At 40.4% G+C, this 22,504-nt stretch overlaps 1 protein-coding gene across 2 annotated transcripts; it reads left to right on the top strand.

Moving 5' to 3' along the window:
- The first annotated feature begins 1,281 nt into the window (after positions 1–1,281).
- Positions 1,282–22,101, top strand: waslb (WASP like actin nucleation promoting factor b). 2 transcript variants are annotated; one of them, XM_046379001.1, is made up of 11 exons: positions 1,287–1,721; positions 8,436–8,570; positions 8,821–8,907; positions 9,744–9,840; positions 11,491–11,514; positions 15,014–15,197; positions 15,420–15,462; positions 16,985–17,138; positions 18,218–18,756; positions 18,842–18,950; positions 19,546–22,101. In XM_046379001.1, exons 1-11 carry the CDS (start codon positions 1,617–1,619, stop codon positions 19,605–19,607), a joined length of 1,539 nt encoding a protein of 512 aa, XP_046234957.1. In that variant the 5' UTR covers positions 1,287–1,616; the 3' UTR covers positions 19,608–22,101. The 2 variants fall into 2 exon arrangements, with proteins under 2 accessions (XP_046234958.1, XP_046234957.1); XM_046379002.1 differs by lacking the exon at positions 11,491–11,514 and having other exon boundaries at positions 1,282–1,721.
- Positions 22,102–22,504: the final 403 nt, after the last annotated feature.

The following is a 22,504-nucleotide window of genomic DNA, read 5'->3' as shown; positions in this document are numbered from 1 at the left end:
ATCGGCTACATAAAAAATATGACCAGAAATAGGCTCGTACGGGCATTTATAATTTATTACACCGGCCAAATCTATTTATGTACAAATTCCTGGTGCATGACATGTAACTACATTACAAGCATTCCACATAAAACTTAACAAATAAAGGCTTAGATCTGCTATTGCTTTAGTCTTATATTTGTATATACTGATATACTGCAAGACTGTTTGTTTTCAAAGGGTCTAAATGTTTACACAAGCAGCACAAAAATCACTTCTGGGTGTTTATCAAGTTTTTTCCTTTTATCACATCTCAAAGAACTGCAATCCTGCAAATTCCCCCTGTTTATGAACCTGACTGAGCATGTTGCAGACCTTTATAAACACCCCCAGGCACATTATTAAAGTATGAGCTGTGTATGCTACCCTCATTCAAAGGCACTTATTGTAGCCTCTAAATATGTGTTTAATTGTTGGGCACCTTTTGTTATGTCTGATGAGAAAAGGTTGAGGTTTCTAATGCTTTAATACTGCACTACACATCAAGTACAGTAAGACTGTTTTATTTTGTGGTCTCAGTCAACCGGAGAGACACACTGAATTGTACATTTTAAGAAATGTCTTACCCCTGAGGCTATGTGTTTTATCGAGACCAGCCTTTAATCCTATTTCATTTTGTTTAGACTATGTATAGTTTATTACAAGGAAAGAGCAATACGTGTATCATCCCAGAAGTGTTTCAGTTTAAAGGAAATCATTTCATTTTTTGTAGTTGAAACGTGACCTGACCTCTACCAAAATAATGAAACGGCACATTATCGCCATAGATAGATAGATAGATAGATAAGAACTTTATTGATCCTGCAGGAAATTGTTGTGCCAGGGTTGCAATACACAGAATTGCAAAGAATTGTCATGAGAATAAATGATAATTTTTATGGTCCTTTAATGAATTTCTTAAGGTGTTCATACAAAGTGTAGACTAATCTACTAATCATAGTAATTCGCAAAAAGCACTGTATGCTCTTATCTTGGAAACTTGCACCTTATTTGTTATCTCCTCCCACTCTGAGCTCGCACACATTCCTGTCATAAAAGCCACAGGCAGACTGGACTAAACCATCTCCACGGAGAGTGTGCTGAAAACTGTATTGTTATTAAGCCAAATTTCCTCATCTGGGTTATACAGAAATATACTTTCATATTAATTTTTTCTTACGTGTACACGTTACATGGTTTGTCGTGTCAAAATATTGTCTTGGTGATTATGTGGGACACAGCTGGAAAACGTGTGGTCCCCATTCCCAGATAATGGACTCTTCCTTACACTGCCATGTTGGATGGAACTGGCTCCGGGCTCTCTGGCGGCCGGACTTCCCAGGAAAGTTTTTACCGTTCTCCGTCTGCGCTCAGTCCTAGCAGATTTGACCTTATTTTAAAGAGGAGCGGGACGTCACATTGCATTCCTAAACGCCATACATTTTGTGGCGCCCCAGTCTTGTGGACCCCCGGAATAAACCGAACCGGTGTGAGGGGGTCGCAGTAAGGCCACGGATGACCGAGGGATTGTTTATGTATCTTTTTGGATCTCATAACGAGTTACAGTCGGTGCATACTTTATCAACTGATCACCAATAATGAGTGGACACCCGCCGCAACGGCGGCAAACAAATGTCGGGTCGATGCTACTGACACCGCAGGAAAATGAATGCCTTTTCAACTACCTTGGCAGGAAATGCATCGTAAGTTTTTTCCATCAAATTGTGTGATAGCAGGCTAAGAAAAAAGCTAATACAGCTAACTTGCACCGTGTTTCCTGTCCCGAGACGGGAGACAAGGCTAGCTATGAGGTGTAACGGTGTGTTTGTGGCCTACAGTTTTTATGTTGTGATTTCAGAGGTTGCGTGTACCTTATCCCTGGAAAACATTTGCGACTTCTTACTGAAGAGGTTGGTTTGTTTTGACAGCCGAGGCGATGAGGGAGGGCTGGGAACGAGCGACCGTGTCCCGTTTGGGACGGTGACATTTGGGTTACAGCAAGTTTCATTCCAGTCCTAGGCCTCCGCTGGTACGCCTATAACTTAAGCTTGACACACCTGAAATCGCCCAGGAAATGCTGAAATTCCGCTGTCACCTTGCCTAAGCGCACTAAGCCTAGCATTGGCAGAGTTGTGTTAATTGTCGGGGTTTTGGAGCTGTTAAAGCCATCAGCGGAAGGCAGGGCAAAGCAATGATTTTGCACTGGCATTACATAACATAGCCGAACCTTGGTTGTTTTCGGGAAATGTGTCCACCAAGAAAAATGTGCCGACCAGACTTGGCCGGCTACAGCAGCGCTGACTAGCTAAAAGTCCTCCTAATGCAAGACTTGCCAGTCACACAATCTAACGAGAAAGCAGTGGGAGTAGCCTGCTGTGAAATCGACTTGACTGCAGTCAAGATCAGTAGTGCAATGTCACGACTCAATATTGTGAGATAGTCTGATATTACGTAAGACGTTTAGCATTCAGCTGACTCATTTTTATGTGTCCTCCATGTGCGCTGTGTGTGTACAACCACACACCCAATAAAGTGTAGCTCACATTTTAAATAAGAGCTCTGCAAGTTTATCAACACCATTACACAACATCGCTTTTTCCCTTGTTTCCTCCAAGTTATATTTGCTTTTTTCCTCTTTATGATCTTGCCGGACAGGTTTTTTTCCTCTCTTATTAGTCTCACATCCCCACTGGCTACTACATCTGAATATTAATCAACCATTTAAGCAATTTCAGCAGGAAAGACTAATATTAAAAGAGCACTAGAACAAAGGATGTTTGCCTTTCAGAATGAAAGTCATATTTTAACTGTCACACCACAGTCAAATATTAGTGATTCTTAGTGGTTAGATTATGTTTATCAAATGAAACAGGGCGTTGGACTGACTTTATTTGAGCTTAATATAATGCACATACAAATACATGCTCTGATGGCCACCATGGTACAAGTGCTTGTCTCTGCAGTGTTGTTAATAGCGTTTTGTGCTTAGCAGACAGCGATTGTGACCCTTTGTCTTACTTGCTGAAGGCCACGATCCATAAATGTTTTACACAGAACCACCACCTTTTTAAGGTAGTGAAGCACTTGCAAGTCTTAAAGTTGAGCGATATTGTTCTTGGCGGCGCGGGTTGTTGCTAAATTAGCTGATTATAGTAGAAACTTTGTCACCCAGTGATATCAGCTGGAAAGAATGTCACTCTGTCACCTGTCATTGCTAGCCAATAAAGATAAGACATCTTTTAAAAGTCAAGGGGTCAGACTATTGAATTAAAATTCGGCTGTGTTGTGTTTTTGGTGGAGCAAAATTAAATTTGCTCTCTCAATACAGGTCAGTCATGCAGGTGAGAAGACAAAAGCATAGTGTAGACTTTCACTTAGCCCATTCTCTGGTTACTTCCCCATACTCATCATAGTTTCCTTTAATTGTATATTGTACAGGAGGAACTCTTGAGTGACAGACAAATGGCTCCTTATGTGTCAGTAGTGCTGATCTCATAGTGGTGAACCAGTCATGTGCTTGTTGTGTGAGGTGAGTGTTGAAAAAGCTACATTTCCTGTCCCATGACAAATTATGTCATGCCCGTGTGGGGTCACATGGTGTCCCGCCTCCTCCTTAATGTGACACACAGGTATCTGAGGTGTGTCTTCCTAAAAACAATCTGGTGGCGACGTTTCTGTGGCATTTTGGCAGTTTTGTCACTTAGCATATGACAGAGACATGGAATGGAGAACATTCCTTGCAGCTTTTTTTTTGTGTCCGCACACGTCTTTGCATGCAGGGAGGGTTGTTAGACAGGCTGGGTATGTGAGAGACTGGAGGAGGGGGAGATCGGAAGAGGCAGACATTGTATGTCTCTCTTACCAAATCTAATTAGAATGCCTGTCGGTGATTTAATGGCTGACTGAGTGATTGTGTCTGATGTAATGTAATTATTATGCAGAATGTAAGAATCATAGAGTCACCTTTACTTTGTCTCTTTGTACTGTCTTCTTCTTAAGATGCACAGCCATTAGTTGGCTCCTGAATTAGACTTGATTTATTCTTGCTGTCAAAGGCTTGTTTGTATTGAAATATTGTATATTTAAAGTTGTAGACTCACTTTGCCTGTTTGTCTGCCTGCAGTCTTGGCAGTGTATGAAGGAAGATTTTATATGCAACAGTCACTTAAAGGGCAACTTTTTTGCATTGTATTGCTTTGGGAGTTGCCTTTGGTAATGTTGCTCTAATAACATAGAAATGGAGGGGGGGATACACACCCTGGACTGGTCGCCAGTCAATCGCAGGGCTGCTACACAAAGACAGACAACCACTCATGCACACACTCACCTAGGTGCAATGTAGAGTAGCCAATTAACCTAATGTGCATGTTTTTGGGATTGTGGGAGGAAGCCGGAGTACCCGGAGAAAACCCACACAGACACAGGGAGAACATGCAAACTCCATGCAAACCGGGATCCGAACCCAGCAACTCTCTTGCTATGAGGCGGCAGCGCTACATAAATTCCATATTTTAGGAATTATATGCAAGTTATTTACCTGCATTTCTGTCTGAATACTGCAGCCACACTTGCATAAAGAAAAAGAACAACATACAAGTACATACACAGTCTTTCTCATTGGTTTTTACTAATTGGTATTCCTTCTGCTGTCTTCACCATCAGCAACGCTGTCTGACTGGGCAAAAAGTGGAAAGGGTCCAATTCACACTGTGTGTGTGTGTGTGTGTGCACGTTCACATGTGCACAGACTGCCTGATCAGCAGTCCTGTCCTACAGGAAGTCCCGTGGTCGGCCTCCTCTGGTGATTTGTGCTGGAGAAGTGGAACATGATTCCTCTTTTCCTTCTCCGCACTTCCTTTTCTGATTCTTCTCTCCTTCCCCCCCTCCTTTTCAATCTCACCTTACCCCATTCATGTCATCTGCTCCTGCCACCCCTGTTTTCATTTTCGTATCATAGGCTCTTTTGTAGCTCTTTCTTTTGTTCTTTTATCTTACTTTACATCACTTTCCTCGTTTCTTACATCTCTCCTTTTCTCTCTCTCCTTTCCTAAACTCCCTTTTTGCCTCAGCCACTTCTCCTTCCTTCTGTTTCTTGTCACTCCTTCCCATCCTTTCACCACCTTTGAGTCGCTTCCTCTCCGGAAGATCTCGTGAAGAGGTGTAATTGTGTCTAATTTGTGCCAACACAGCACAGCTTGACCAAATGACTTATGCACAACATTCAAATTAGAACCATAATTTGTTTCTCCAGAAAGCAAGAAGGACAAAAGTGAGCAGCTTTTGCAAACAGAACATCCCGACTCTTTTTAATCCAATCAGAATAAGACTTCTTCAAGGCAGTTTCTAAAATATGTCACATAATATCTTATAGAGACCTGAATTGCAAGTTTGTGTTCACAAATGTCTTTCTTTAACAAAATGTCAGGTGTGAACATATATTCCAAATTTTCTATGCTGTGTTTCTCACATTTCTCTATAAATGTTGCCTTTGTTTAATAAGTGATCACAGCTTTATGGACACAGCTACCACTCCTTAGGCAAAGAGTTAATGATTCACTTTCATGAACTAAAATAAGCTTGTGTCTCCACATTGAAATAGAGGAAGACATTTCATATTCAGTTTTGTTCATATCAAAATTGATAAAGTTTCCCATTCATTCTGTCTGTCTGCCTGTCTGCCTTGCCTTGTGTTTTAGTCACATGTCTGATTTTTGTCCTTTCGAATCTTGTGACAACAAAGTTTAGGTGCTTTACACCTCACAGCTTTACTTTTAGGGGAAGTGAAAATATGACATCTAAAAATCATTAAGGCATATTGTAAGTACACATGAAAACATGGGATCACAGAATCTTTCATTTTGGTGTCACCACCACAAATTAGCACTGACTTTGTCCTGTGCATGTAAACTCCACTAAAGATGCCTCCATAAGTCGTGGCAAGGCCTTAATGTACAGAATGGTTAAGGTACATTGCTGTAGTCAGCACTAAATTGATGAAATTGATAAGTGTGCTTTCTAGTCTACTTGTTCTTTGTGTGAAAAAGAACATTTATGATTGTGCAATCTTTAGGCTGCACAGGTGATAAGCTTCACCATTGTGAAATGTGTAGAAGATGTTTGAGAAGAAGTGCATAACAGAGCAATAGAGAATTTATTCATGTGAGTACGTAAGGATGAGCAAATGTGTGTGTCGGGTTTTTATGACGCCATAGATAGAGCTTCACTTCCTGCGGCCTGTGACCCCGTCAGGAACAATCAGCACTTCACGGGCAGATGAAACCCCAGGGCATGAGAGCCTGGACCATTACAGTCGCTGTTACAGAGAAGCAGAATTCATATTATTCTTTTGATCTTTTTATATTTGTGATCCAAATCCAAACAGTCAGGAGGTATAATGCTGCCAGGAGTCTGAATGTTTGTGTAAATATGATTAAGAATATCTTGCATTGCTGAAAGACTAATAGCCTCACTGACAGCATGGTTTTAAAGTCTGCTAATGTTTTAGTTGGACACAGAGATGGAAGAAAAATAAATTAATTTAAACCTAATCAGATTATACAAATTCTTTATCATTAGGCAACAGATGAACCAAGCAGATTAGCCAGATATTCAGTATTCATTGATAAGTAGAACTTGGCCAAACAGTTATAACCACTTTCATAATATTAATGCGTGTAGCATTAGGTTCGAGAGCACACCGACGTTCGGGGGGAGACCACAATAGTTGGTTCGTTTGACTTGTGTCATGAATTCCACATGTGATGTTAGTCAATTTAAAAGATAATTTTTGCAAGTCAAGAAAGTCTCAGTTTGTCACCACTCTATGAACTGCATCTCTCGTTTCTCACAATAAATAAACTCTACTGACATCAGTGTGGCTGTCACGTTGACACAGAAAAAATCCTAAAAGAGGTGAAAGAGTGACATATTGTTAGTCACATATTGAGTTAGTCTGTTCTGTAAGGTAGCTGGCGTGCAGCACTGGCTTTGCAAGGTTTCAGTTGAGTGTTAAATGAGACGACAGTCTTACCAATTATGTATTTACGCAGCCTTGTGTTTAAACAATTTCACGACAAATTGCAAAGAATTATCTTTTAAAATATTTTATGTGTAATCCATAACACATTTGAGAGTTTTTCTGAACAAAGGTCCCATGGTGGTCCACACATGGACAGGGAGTTTGCCGTCATCTGTACTTTCAGATGTTGTACTGACGTTTGCTGGCAGGTTACACACAAGCCTCAGGACTGCTTCAAATTGAATGCAGCATTTATTCATACTGTCAGCAAACAATGTTTGTTGCTGATATCAATATTAGTCATGGGGTCAGGGGTTTCTCTTAATATTATTGATGTTTAAACTGCAACAGCACTGTCTATGGTTTACTTGTCTACTCTAAAAATGAACAAGATTTTTACTGTTCCTTTTCTGTTTGTGCACATCTGCTTCATTTAAACAGCGCATTCACTCAACACTAAATTACAAAGAAACAAGGGCTCTGCATGTGGTCTGGAAGTTTGCAGTAATTCCTGGAACTATAGAGTTGAAAAAGAAAAACCCCAAAGATCACCAAACATTTTGCTGGCCTTGCCTTCGTCTTTGTGGTAATTTTCTCAGTGTGAGAAAATCCCTGCAGCGATACGTAAAACCCCTGGGAGTCTGATCTGGTCTTCTGATCGTAGATGTGTCTGCATGTGTGCGCACCACAGGTGTGCTCCTGAGTGTGTATTTGCATGTAATTACACAGTTTAGTCTCGGGCTGACAGCCTTTGCCTGAAACCCCACAGCTTCCTCTGCAAGAGCACATGTACAAATATATTTCACTGATAATGTAATGTTTAAAGCAGAGTCTCAAACTTCAGACATCCTCACATAAAAGATGTGTCTCTTCTCATTGTCATATTTCTAATCTGCTTTTCGGCCATTTGGCTTTGATGGACTTTCTTCTGACAGCTTCAGCGACTCACCCAGCACAGAGTCGCTGTCACTAAGTTTGTGTTTATGTCATTACACTTTTTTCCTGCTGCCCATAAAACATGTAACTTTAAAGGCATCTAATTTGGAAATCTAGTGCACTTCTCGTTCAAAACGTGCCTGTTCGGAACGGGCAGATTGCTTGTCCTCCAATTCACAAAATAATTGAAAATTAACTCACCAAGGAGTTCACACATTTAGAGGCTGCTGTTTTATTTATACATTACATTTAAATTTTAATCAAATCAATTAGTGTAATGGGAATCAGCTGGTGTATGTTCTGTTTCTACAGTGTGCTTTTTATTTTATTACCACCTTGTAGTAGTTTGTCTTAAACCCTTGTGAGACACATTGACATAGCTACAAAAATACACTGCTTGTGTATTATCCGTTAAGCAACACGAGAACAGTGTAACACTCTTTCCTTCTCCCTCTCTCTACAGACATTGTCTTCAGCAGTGGTCCAGGTGTTCACAGCAGATAGGAACAACAGCTGGAGCAAGAGATGCTGTGGTGTGGCCTGTCTGGTCAAAGACAACCCCCAGCGATCCTACTTCATCAGGGTCTTTGACATCAGGGTAAGTAAATGCAAAGAAGAAAGTCCTTCTGCACATCACATCAGTGTGGCTTGTGAGCTGGCATAGCTGGCAGATGAGGTTGCTCACCACAATTGCTATCAAGTGGTGGTGTTCCACCATTTGATATTCATGATGACCTTACTTATTTATAGAAGAAAAAACACCTGTGTGATGTCCTGTATCTGTTGTTCTTATTGATATCTAAGTTGTATATACTTGAGTTCAGCCTGGTCTTTGTGTTTTTCCGCAGGACGGTAAGATGATGTTTGAACAGGAGCTGTACAACAACTTCAGCATCTACCTCCCCAGACCGTACTTCATCACATTTGTTGGAGATGTGAGTTTCCCTTCTAATCCTCTTCATTCTACGTCAGCATCCAGTTTCGGTCACAGACAAGTACTTCTTCTCTTCATTTTTATTTGTTGGTAATTTGTATGTGTTCATGAAAATGCAGCTGAAGAGGGAAGAAAAGGGGAACTAACTCCGATTTCAGCCTCTAATACAATCAAGATGTTTTCATTCCTCATTACATTTGAGTTATCGCATGTCCTAAGGAACTCTAACATAAAAATTTAAAGGCATTTGTCAACAAAAGCTTTGAAGGCATTTCCTCAGAGAGTCTTGTAGTGGTACAAATAATATTCTGTCACTTTCACACAAAGAAATCGTGTATGCTTCAATGTACACAAAACAAACCTGCACTGATATGTTGATAGAAGGCCTAATTGGTCCTAATTTCTTTTCCAGGAATCAGTGAGTGGAAATGAAAAGTACATTTTATATATATATATATGTGGTTGTTCATGAATTTAAACAGAATTCATAACAGGTTTGCAAAGCACAACCCTATTAAAAAGTGTGTACGTAAATCTTCATGAACAATTTCCCTATTCTCATCATGTAAACAATACTGTTTGCAGAAATCATACTTTTATGTCGCATCCAGTTCTTTGGATGTGTAAGAAGCCTTTATTGTGGAGCAAACACCTTAGCTGGTGGTTTCAGTGGCTCTGAGTCCAGCAGACCATGAGGTATGTGGGACTGCTGATTGCAGTGATAAGGCTGGGACCGTTCGCTGCCTGCACACATCATGGGTACAGGCTTAAGTAGACAGCTGGCACTTCACAAACGTATTTGTATTCATTTTTTACGCATTTCTGTTCCGTTTGCAGACATGCCAAGTGGGTCTGAATTTTGCCAGTGAGGAGGAGACGAAGCGTTTTCGTGGTCATGTGACAGAGCTAATGGGGAGACGACAGAGGAAATCTGGTAACATTATAACCACTGCTGCTTCCATCTGAACTCCAAACCTAACTGCCGACCTAAATCTAAACCTAAATGACATGTTTAGCAAATTTTGATCTTGTGTTCAGAATATTCCAGCTGTTTTTTAGCTTTCAAATCAAACCTTGTTACTACAGGGATGCCAAAAGTATTCAAAATAATGACTGAAAACAAGCAGTCATTCTGCTTTCAATTTGGTTGTGTGTCTTTAAAAGGTGTAACAAGAGGTTTGATCTGACTTGGCTTGATTAGTATGAGCACAAGGTCAAATTAATGTCTAAACTCATCTTTCTGGGCAACAAAAGGTCAGAATTTCAATACATGAACAAAATAAATTCAGAAACAATAGACTGATGCTTTCATGCAACAATATATTCCAGCTGGAACATGAGATGTACTCCAGTCCATCAGAGTGTCATGTATTGAAAATGGCTTTTTTTTTTTTTTATTCTTTTTTTGTCTGGGTCTGTTTATCGTACTGTTCAGTCTTCTTCTGATCTGCAGTCTCTTCCTCCGAAAACATACATCACCATTTCCTAACCTAGTCTGCAAACCTGTCAACAAGGTGCTCACAGGAAATCTGCTGTGAAATCACAAATTTTAACAGAAAGATTTATCAATTCTGTCTTGCAGTGACAAGACATAAAGGTATCCGATCTATCTATTCACTATTCAGAGTTATCTTCCCAAATAACGTTTTTTTTTTCCCCTTTAAGCAAAACCTTGCAAATGAATCATGACACTCGAGGGTTTGAACTAATATGCTGACTGGCATGAAATGAATGATCAGCTGTGAGAAGGACTTCATACCTCCTGGACATAATGTGTCCACAGTCATGTCATTGTTCACAAAATGTTGTTGTGTACTAGAACATCTATGTTATCTATCTGTCTAAGCTGTGAGTGTTCGTGTTCATCCAAACTGACTCACAGGCAGACAGAGGAGTAAATTGGAAACACGTTGTTTATACAAAGCTGTACAGATGCATTCTTAAACTTTACTATTGGCGCTCAATCCTTAAATTTTCTCATCACTTGCTTGATTAAGGCCGCCTGTCTTCCTGCTTCCTCTTCTGCGGGTTATTTCCTGACCCTTCGGATGGATCGCTCTTTCATCTTTTTCCCCCTTCAGCCCTTTGCATTGGGTGCCAATCTTATCCTCAAAGCTTCTTCCGTTTGACCTTCAGCCACTGGAATTCTCAAGCTAACAGTCTGGACTGTGTGTGTGTGTGTGTGTGTGTATCAGTCAGTGTTATTAAAACATTAGTATTTATATTTTTGTAGAACTCTATGAGATAGAAAGAGGGACGTGTGTTGTCCTCTACAGACCACTGAAATTATGTATGGATGTAATACTACTTGTGTGTGTGTGTACTCTGTGTAGATGAGTGTCTGATTTCCTAAACGCTAACAAAGAACACTTTTCCCTGGCAATCTTTCCAAATAACTTTCCATTCTGTACAGCCTCGTGCACAAACCCATCGAGCCCCGCTCTGAAGGGCTCTAAAAGCCAATAAACTCTCTTCTCTTTCTACATCCGCGCTCTGACGCACTCACACGTATTCGCTTCTGACTAACACAACCCCACTACTCAGCGCAGGATTTTAATCATTTCATTTGTCTGTGTGTTCACAGAGAAAAGACGCGACCCTCCAAATGGTATGTTGTCCACTGTTTTCATGTCAATAACTTCAGATATAAACAGAGGAGAGGTGTAAAACGAGAGTCAAACATGTGTTATGGTATCCAGTTGATGTGTCAGATGGGTGGAGTTTCGGGATCATTCAAGTTTTTTTCTTAGTTGGCAGCAAGTCAAGACTACTTAGTGGAATACTATTACTTTGTCACATACCATGTAGGAACAATCTAGTGTTCACAAAGAGTAAAACTGAACACCAAAAATGTTGATTGTATAAATAGAGATTAGTTAAATCCTACATATTATCAACAATGCTACAGCTGTCAACAAACATTGTATTTACTTTGCCTAGTAAGACATTAGCTGTGTACCGTTTCCATAAAACATCGCAGGTTTTGAGTATGCAAACTGAAAACACTTGATTTTCTTGAGTGTGTTGTTGTGTTACCCTATTGTCCCATGATGCATTGCCCAGTGGTAAAAGGTAGGTTTTAGACAGTGGTGGTCATTTTGAAACAGGAACAGCTATTATCTGTTCTCCTCCATTTACTTTAATCTTTACTGCAGTGTGCCTCCATCTGATTAAGCTTAAACAACTTCATATGTGTGTCCGCTAATGCAGGCTTGGGAACCAACCCAACTTGTTGTGTGTGATTTTGGCCGACAAGGAAAACAAAGCATCACAATACCATAAGAAACATAATGGTTACATCAGTGACATCATATTAAAATGCCCTGTAGTGGAGTCCTAATCTGTGCCCTTCATGGCCTGAAGCTCTCTCTGTATGGTCTGATGACTGAGCAAATTGGTGGTTATGCACACATTTGTTTTTGAATGTGTGTTATAAGACACACAGACATTCTTTACACAAGAATTAGCTACTTTTGGACAGACAAACAGCATGATATGACCCAGATGGCTTATTAATGTGGTGTGTGTGTGTGTGTGCGTTCGTGCTTGCAGAGGTCATTATCGTGCAAATGACACATTTACACTCTTAGCTGATGCTTGTGTTCAGAGCATCTTAACGGCATTGAGTCTTTGGATGCTTCACTTAGGGTCACGTGTGGCCAGACGCCTTATATGGTCATACACGACGTGTCTAATCTTCTATGTAATCAGAGCGATATGTTCAAAAATCTTGGCCTCATGTTGGTGTTATTTTAAGCAGAATATGAAAGGGATGTGTTCCATTTTCCTGTGTCACTTTTGCTATCATTCGTAACTGTTTCTGTCTTTGATGGTGTCATTGTTGTCCTCCCTCAGGCACATCATCTCTCCGTCTCCATCTGTCTCACGCTCACGTCCCATTACTACATCATAGTTCTGTTGCTGTCTGTCATCTACACTCTGGTTTTTGCTTTCCTTCCCTCTGCTCCGCCCTTTTCTCCTGCTGCCCTCTCCAACTCTTCCCTTCTCGTCATTTGTCCTCATCTGCCCTCTGCTCTTCATTTAATATGTCTTCTTTTCTCTGTTTTTCTCTGTTTGCTTCTGTTGCTCAGTCCTTCTCTGGTTTTCTCTCACCACTGCAGATTGATCATGTTTTAGAAACCACTGAGATTACGAGATTACGTGCATGGATGGGTTTTAATGGTTACGTAAAATCCAGGGCTAAATCCAGAATGATTTGTTGGGATTTGATGCATTTGTGTGTCTTGCAGTAGTGGTGAGCGTGGTGGGTGGGGAAACGATCACAGTAAGCCAATCGGAGCATGATAATCCAACAGTGCGCCCTGCTGAGATGGAATGTCAAGGGAATAGAAGATGATTGCAAAGTAGATAGAAAATATGCAGATATCAGATGCACGGATAAAGAAGGGAAACAGAAATTTGGTGAGCACTTTGCACTGAAAACTGTTGCTATGATGGAAGAAATGCAAGAGGAAGAGTAAACTTCAACTGTTGGCAGACTGAGCTTTGGCTGGCTCTTTTCCCCTCTGATGGCACGGCTGGACGTCTGCCTTCGCAGCTCAGACAGCATGCGTGTAAACTCCACCAGATGTCTGATGACGATATTCATTCAGTAAAGGCAGACTTTTGTACCATCACGTTGGCTGTTTTTTTTTTTTTTTTTTTTTCCTGTGCTGACACCTTTGGGATCATCTTGGCTTTCACGTTTCAGCAAAGAAGAAATATTCTAAATAAGAAGATCGTAATCAATGCTCACACAAGACTGCAAGTTCTTTTTACCTGCTTGCAAAGTCGGTTAAAGAGGAGGAAATTGTCCTTTTTGGGAGGTAGTCTTTCCCTGCTGGAGATGTGACTCTGGATTTCTTTCTTGACTGAGGAAAAATATCTCAGATCTGTCACGACCTTCCTTGCTGTCTTCATCTGAGCTTGTTCTCACTGTATGGCTCATGCCCAGTGAGCTGCTATCATGATGTTCTGCACCACCTTCCTGTCTGCTCCTTCTGAGGACCTTAATTGTGAGGGTAGTGGAGGAGGAGGAGCAGTAGGAGGTGGAGGTTTGGGTCCAGGGAGCTGCCTGTCCTCTTTGCACTGCCTGGTTCTCCCACAGGACGATCTATACCCAACGCTGTCCGACCCGACCGCTCGGCTTTCCATTTGCCCCACAGAGCGAGCTCACGAGCTGGTCGGCAAAATGCTTCTCGATGTCAGTATGACCGCCTGTGGAGCGAGAGATGGCGGGTGCATTTGGGACAAGGTGAGAAGGCGACGCAGTCGGTCTGCCTCGCCTTCTCCCAGCAAAACTCCCAAAAGTCCCTGTAGTGTGAGTGTTAAAGGTAGGCTGCGGCTCTTGGAGGAATTGTGATGATAAAACTGACCTCTCATTGTTGAATTAACATCCATCTTGTTTGACTGCATGTGTATAATAGAGTCAGAGTTTTCCTGTGTCCACTCCACTTTAATTTTTTATTTTGACACCAAAGCCTCATTGACATGTTAATCTCAGTGAGACTTTCCCGGTTAAATAAAGGTTAAGTTAATAAAAGACTATCCATTTACGTAGCTGACAGTTTAAGTGAATGATTGAGACATGCGCCATCTGCACGACTGAACACACTGGAATAAATTGAATGAGTAAGAGCTCATTATGAACGTCATTCTTTTATCACCACGCTGACTGAACGAGTTGTACAACAGATTTAAGCCTCACAGACACTGTAAGCTTTGGTAATATCAGTTTTCAGTCTTAAACAGTGCTGTCATTTAACTCCCATTTTTTCTTAGCTGTCTTCAAACCCACAAACCCAAACAAAATTGCCAGACCTCTGTGTGCCTCTGTAATAGCCATTAAATAATGGATTACATAATTGAAGGAACTCCGCTGGACCTGAAAAGTCGCAAGCTTGAATTTCAAAATGATTCTTCTTCTGAAATTAAGCAGTTAAGATCTGAATATTCTCGCAATTGTGCCAGATGGTATTCAACCTTATCAAAAGTATTCATACTCCTTAACCTGTATTTGGCAAACCCCACAGCCAAGTTTGTCTCTATACTTTAATGCATTCCATGTGCTCTGTTATATAAACCATAACTTTATTGTTATCTTTAAGGCCCGGCACTTCCCATGGCTACTGTGGACATTAAAAACCCAGAGATCAGCAATGTTCAGCGCTACCACAACAACTCTCAGGTGAACAACATCGTGCACTCCTCCTTCCCCAAGAGGGAGAAAAAGGGCAAGGGCAAGAAGAAGAGGTTAACCAAGGCGGACATCGGCACACCGAGCAACTTCCAGTGAGTCACCACGGGCGCTCGTAGGGTGGGGTTCAGTTCAGGTCTTACATAATATGCCCTTGTCTTTCAACGTGCGCACCTCCGTGTGAGTGATGATGGTTTGACAATTCTCACTTAAACAGTTTAATCAGTTAGATTAATCAACCTCTGCCTGTGTGTTCCATTAGTTTTTTTAGTACTTTGGTGTGATGTCGCATGCGCTCTCTTTCTCTTCTCTCACAGGCACATTGGGCATGTAGGATGGGATCCAAATACAGGATTTGATGTAAGTGCAACACAAAAGTGTAATGTTAATGTGAGTTGCTTGTCTGTACACATGTCTCTGGGGAACTTGAGATATTTTTAAAACTTGGCCCTCTGGCTTATCTGTCTGTCATTCGAACAGCCCCTTTCCAGACAGACTTTTCCAATTTAATAACAGCTACCAAATATTAAGCTGAGCTGTGCAGGCCAAATCATCAAGAGGGTTACACAAGGAGATTTTAGAGGGAAGAGAATCAACCTGCATCTGCATAATCCATGGACTCATTCCCAAATAAAAAAACATCATCAGTAATTATGCCAGAGGCTAGATGATGAGTATGAGATCATGCAGGTCAGAGGACTTACTCTGTCTGTAAATGAAAAAGATGAAATTCAGATGATTTGGTTTCATAAGTCTGATGCTTTCAAGGACTTTGATTGATTTGAGTGGGTGATGTCCGTTGCACAAAGCTTGCTCACCTCTCAAATCCTAAGACTTTAAACCTTAACCTGCAGCACAGGTGAGAAAGGGAATACATATCTTTTAGTCTTAGCAGTTAAATTTGTCTCCTTTCTTTGTATCCTTACAGCACATATACAGATACTGTGGATACCTCACTGAGGTATCCACAAAAGGTATCCACCTTTGACGTGATATCCACCCCCAAAAACACTTCAAAAAGTTTATGTTCAACTTCAATTCACATTAATTGCATTGGACATAAACTGTGACCAGCTGCTGTGGTGTTAAATAAAAATGAAGAATTAATCTCCTAATAGCAGTAACTTCACCAGGATGTGACATTTAGCACAATCAGCTCTAAAACATAATGACACAATTAAATAAACAGGATATTCTATTATTTGTGGCTTTCTCCCTGCTGTGACAAATGATGATGATGATCATTATCATTTGCAGATCATCATCATCATCATCATCATCATCTAACTCGGACTTGAATCTGGGTTAATGATAATAACTGTTTTATTCTTGGCTGCTAACCTTTTAGTGTTACACCACACCACCAGGTGGCAGCAAAATGACTGCTATTGTGGTGTTATTTTGAGCCATCTTAGAGGGATATCTTCATAAAGGAGACTGTAACCTATGATATTTAAGTTCACTAACACACAGTCTTTCCTTGAATGAACCAGTTGATTTGGTTGAATAGATCCGCAACAGCTCGGTAATCCTGCTTTTTCCAAATTTCCCCTTTTAATCCTAAATCAGCATGTAACTTGTCAGACAGGTAATGTGTTACTTAGATGTAAAGCTCATAAATGCAGATTACACCCAGTGAAATTACACCACAAATATGAGCATGCAGAGAGTGCATGAGCAGCTGAAGCAAAGCCATGCTGTTAAAGCCATTTTGTTTTGGTTACTGCAGTGAGGAGGCTGATACTGAAGCACATAATGATACAGAAACAGTTGATGGTGATTTGAGTTTTTCACTGAGGCAGAGACCAATTAAAAAAAAAAAAAAAAATCAAATCCTACTGTTCAGACTCATGTCTCATCTTCCTCTGTTTTTTTCCTTCAGTTAAATAACTTGGACCCAGAGCTTAAGAACCTGTTTGATTTGTGTGGCATCTCTGAGGCTCAGCTGAAGGACAAGGAGACCTCTAAGGTCATCTACGACTTCATTGAGAAGAAAGGAGGCGTAGAAGCGGTCAAAAATGAGCTACGGAGACAAGGTAAGACAGGTACACTGTTGGGAAGACAAATGAAGTGAACTGTATCAGATTGTTTTCTTTGGTATTTAACATCACCATACTGGCTTCAGTGGAGAGTGCCGGACATAATGCAGAAAATGTGTAGTGAGACTGTTGGTTAATGTGATCAGTCTTCACGTTTTTGAAGCACACTGATGATGTGAAGTTCTTTTTAAAGAGTGATTGTCAAGTTAAAACAATGTTAACCAGTATGGTGGTTTTATCCCCAGGTCCGCCCAGGTGGAGTGGTAGGTTCCTATGCATGACCTGCTGTGACAGCTCATGACTGTGCATGTTGGACTGTAATATGACATAGGAATTTAGTCACTGCGTGCGTTTTTTTTTTTTTTATTTTTGCAGTTTCTGAGTTTGGTTCAGTTTTTGCAGTTTTTTGAGTCAACAGTTTTATCTTTAGCTGACTCTTTAGATGACAACTAGAGACATTAAAAACACGGGTTTCCTGTACGAGGTTGTTTTATCATGTTCTGTCCTCTGTTTATCCACCTGTCCTCTGTCACATGGAATTATTATTGTGCAGTGATTATTTTATAATGATTAACTTCATACTTCTAAACTTTTGCTCTTGCTGCCCCCAGTGGCTTGTTTATATAACTGCATGATGCATTCTGGAAACTGACATGCATTTTTGATACCATTATATTATTATTATTATTATTATGATTGCTGTTTAACTTTTGTCAAACTTGTAAATTAGCTGTAGGCCACTGTATGTCACCATGTACTTATGCTTCTACAAGCAGCAGTTAAACCAAAGCACCAGGATGTTTCTAAACAAACTCCCTCTTACAAATTCAGAAAGGCTTCTGGCATAGTTACATGCAAGAAGGCTGCTGTCTTAATTATATGACTGCATGATGTGTTGATATTGGCAGGAATTGGAAAACCAAGCTTTTTCGACTGATATGCTGTGAAAATCTTTGTGTACAAAAACAACCATGAAATCTGGATGTTCTTCAAGGTTGCAGTGTGAACTCTGAATAATGCTTGCTGATGATTACAACTTTCTTTTAATTCAGCAAGTTTTTGTGTTTTCTCTCCAGCTCCTCCACCCCCTCCATCCAGAGGCGGCCCCCCTCCCCCACCCCCACACCACGGCTCAGCCTCTGCCCCTCCTCCCCCTCCTCCAGCCCGTGGGCGAGGTGCCCCGCCACCACCTCCCCCTTCCAGAGCGCCCATCTCTGCGCCCCCTCCTCCTCCTCCATGTCGACCAGGCATGTCCGCTCCACCGCCTCCTCCCCCACCCAGCCGAGGTGTCCTCCCGCCTCCCCCTCCACCAGCCCATGCCTCAATTCCAGTGGCACCTCCCCCACCCCCTCCTCCCCCCTCATCCTCAGCTCCATCCAGTACTGGCGGACCACCTCCTCCCCCTCCTCCTCCTCCTCCGCCTCCTGGCCCTCCACCCCCTGCTCCTCCACTGCCCTCGGAGACTAACGGAGGGGACAGCGGGAAGTCAGCACTGCTGAGTCAGATCAGAGAAGGCACCGCACTGAAGAAGGTGGAGCAGAGGGAGAGGCCGGTGTCCAGCACCGGCAGAGACGCACTTCTGGACCAAATCCGACAAGGAATCCAGCTTAAATCGGTCAGCATTCACTCGTCACACCCGACACACGTCAATCAACTGTTTTAATCTGCATCTTTTAACTGTGGCTGCTTATTCTTTACAGAGGGACGACAATGCCGATTCGGCTCCTCCCACTCCGGCCCCATCGGCAGGCATCGTTGGGGCCCTGATGGAAGTGATGCAGAAACGGAGCAGAGCTATTCACTCTTCAGGTATATACAAACACACAAATATTCACTTTCCACAGATATTTTTTTGCTGTTGTTAGTGCAACACTTACCTTGGAACTTACTTTAACATTATATTATATTTATTTAGCTTTTGTGCTGATAGAGAATGCTGCAGCAAAAGAAATGTTATGCAGGTTCAGTGAAAGGCAGCTATTACAGGATTCTGTTTATTTCACAGTGACTCTGAGTGAATTGTGGGGACTTGAGTTACACTGCAGAAAAGCCTTTAGAAGTTTACCCACTTCAGTTTACCCACATGAAAAACGGAGCAGTTGTTTGACACCAGTTACTCAGACTTTGCATCATTTACTGTGTCAGATGACAAAATGAAAATGTTAAAAAAAGACTTTCACCACTTCCTCATCAGTCTCAGGGAACCTTGTGATTCCTTTGCACCATTTTAAGACTCTCATTGTAGGAAACTTTTCTTCTCTTTTCTCTTCCCTGAATGAAAGCAGTCCTTAAATTTGAAAGTTTTTTTTTTCTTTCAGTGTATTTTTTTATTTTATTTTATTGCCTGTAAGAACATAATCTCCACTGTTTCAGAAGACTTAATGTGAATTTTTTTCTTCCACAGATGAGGATGATGACGATGATGAGGAGGAGGACTTTGAGGATGAAGATGAATGGGAAGACTAGTGATATTTTGTTTCTTTTAGAAAAAAAAAAAAAAAATCCCCCTTCCCCGAACCCCTGGATGATTCTGACACTAAAATTGTTCTTGTCTTTCTAAAAAGAAATCTTTAATTTCAAAATTTATAAATGTAAATGTTCTATCAATTTGCTGTATATTTTTGTTGCCTTTATGCTTTTTTTATTAATCTGTGCAATACCTCATTTAATCTGTAAATGTTTGTCATTTTCATATCTTAGGTTGTTTCTTTATCTCTGTCATGTCTGTCTCTGTCGGCTCCATCTCTGTGTCTTGATAGCGATATGTCATATGTTCTGCCTTTTTCCCATCTCTATGCACCTCTCCCTCTCCTTGCCCACATCCCCATCTCTCTTATGTCTATCAGCTACACCTGTTACTCAGCCATCCTTCATATCTGCTGTCTCCCATCATACCATCACACATGTTCACTCCCTGTAACTCTCTTGTGTTCCTTCACCCCCCAGATTGACATGCGCAATTTTACATCAAGTTGTCATTTGAACCTTAGAGTTGAATGTTTCTTTCATTTTGTTTTCTTTCGGTCAGTGATTGAAGAGGGAGGGCTATGGAACATGTTTCCACAAATCCTTCATCAGTCGTCGTGTCATTGTTCGTGAGGAGGAGAAAAAAAAAAAAGAACTATTTTCATACCCGATTGCTCTCTAGTTTATTTTTACTTATTAAAATGATCGTAGTTTAGCACTCATATTTTCTTAAAACAAATAAGAAAAAAGGAAGATGCTCTTTTTGGAATATTTAGCTTCATTTGCTGTCAACTGTAAATTTGCTCCAGAGTTTTGAGTCTTGTTATATTTTTGCACAGATTGAAAGAGGAGACTTGCTTCTTGAATACAGGACATTTTCAGGTCTCTGTCATTAATGATCATACATATGCTTTAAGTAATGATACAAAAATACACTTGGCCATTAAGCATTTTTAACTGTTAACCCACAAGACTACATACTGTACACACATGGAGGTGGCCTACAGCATTGTGGCTGGCTATGGCTGAATTTTAGTTCTTTTTTGTCACTGTCACACTACAGATTCAATTGAAATTGTGTTTTTTTTTTTAACTTTTTCTTTACAGTAGCAAACAGAGTATTAATAAATCACTGTTGCAATCAAGTTGTTCATCATGTAAAGCTTGAGGAATAAAAACATTTAGGCTTTACACACTTGATACTTATATTGGGTCCATATGCTAAGTTACTGTACAGATACAGCAGGGCCAAAGTAGCGGTCCTCTTGTTGTAGACATTAAGTGCTGACGCAGTATAGGAAAAACGCTAGATTCATGGCATTATCCAAACAAGTATCAATATTTTTTGGCTTAGTACAAAATCATCTTATAGGAATTGAACAGTGGTCAATTATTCCCTGCAAAGACCAAACAGTCAGAGGTGGACATGTCCAAACTGAATACATTTTCCCAGTAATTCCTGCTATGTGTTTATTTAATGATGGACAATTGCAATGGCAGTACTTGTTCCAGTGTGGTAAAACTATCCAATGTTGTTATAAAGAAAAAAAAAAATGGTGGAGACTATGTATTTATGCATTGCTTAATAACCAACCAGAGTAGACGTGTCTCTCAACAACAGCTACGTTAGCCACATGTGATACTGGAAAAATTGTAAATGCTATGCCTAATATAAAAGTAGTACAAATGGATAAAAACCATGTCTATCATAAAGCTAATATCTATTTAAAATTTGCTAACATTAGCTAGAATATGCTAACTGGTCATACCAGACCAAAAAATGACTGTAGCTGTATTGAATTGAGCAAGAGAGTGTTTTATTAATAATTAATTCAGTTTTTAATTTGTATAAGGAAGATTATGTCATTTTTCTATCCAAAGTTACAGTCTACCTTTAACTCTTTGCGCAGAAGAGCAGCGAAGTTGCTAACTGCTTACACTTTACATTAAGTGTCAAAGAAATATGGCAGCCATGTGAATTCTAGAGTAGTTCTTGAATAGTTTTTGGGTTTTGGTATACAAGTAACTAACATACTTTGCAAGCTAATTACCTGCCTAAGACCTAAGAATTTAGTATTTACAGTAGCTGAACAAAGGATACTAATTGTGTACATACTAATAAGCAACATGCTGAAATTGCTAACGTGTTGTGGGAAATTAAATAGGAGTGCTAATAATGAAACATTTTTACCACAGTGTAGCAAATATCCATCAAAAATCTACAGTGACGTCAAGATATTTTGAAACTCCTTTGTTTGTCTTTGTCCTCTTTTAATGTTGTCTTTGAGAGACAAATTGCCACTTGTTTGATGTAAGAACTGACTTCATTTATCAAATATCAAAATACTTTTTGGGAAACACCTAGCCATGATTTCACTGATGTTAGCTTCTGTAGGTAACTCGGTTAATAAAATGTTATGGACACCAAGCCTTTTCAGTAAGGCTTGACAAATAAACTCTTACATTGTACACTCCAATAAAAGGTTGATATTTACATACTTTGTTATTTGAAGTTCTTTTGCCTTCACAAGCTGATACAATGGATGTTTCCTCTCAATTTTCCTGTTAAATAACAGCTTATTTTTGTGGTTAGGTTTTAGTGATGAATACAGAGCCTCATCACCTGCAAGAGAAAGCCAGAAAGAGAGTTGGACTGATCTGGTAACAGCTGAGCAGAAGATTATCACAGCCTTTACTGCTACTATTTCACTCCTGAGCCAGGTAGAAATTAAAACTGAGTGAGTGAGGAACAAAGCAGTGGTCCTTTTATTTATTTATTTATTTATTTTTGAGTAAGTGTAGACCCACCTCGTGTGTATCTATTAGTAGCAGTGTTCAGCTATAAAAGTGGATCTTTGTGTGTGAGTGAGCCTGAAATAATTGGGAACATCCCAGTT

This window comes from Scatophagus argus, chromosome 22 (genome assembly GCF_020382885.2).
Source record: "Scatophagus argus isolate fScaArg1 chromosome 22, fScaArg1.pri, whole genome shotgun sequence".
NCBI classification, from domain to species: domain Eukaryota; kingdom Metazoa; phylum Chordata; class Actinopteri; family Scatophagidae; genus Scatophagus; species Scatophagus argus.
Note: the sequence above shows the minus strand (reverse complement) of the source record. Positions and strands in the feature narration are given on the sequence as shown.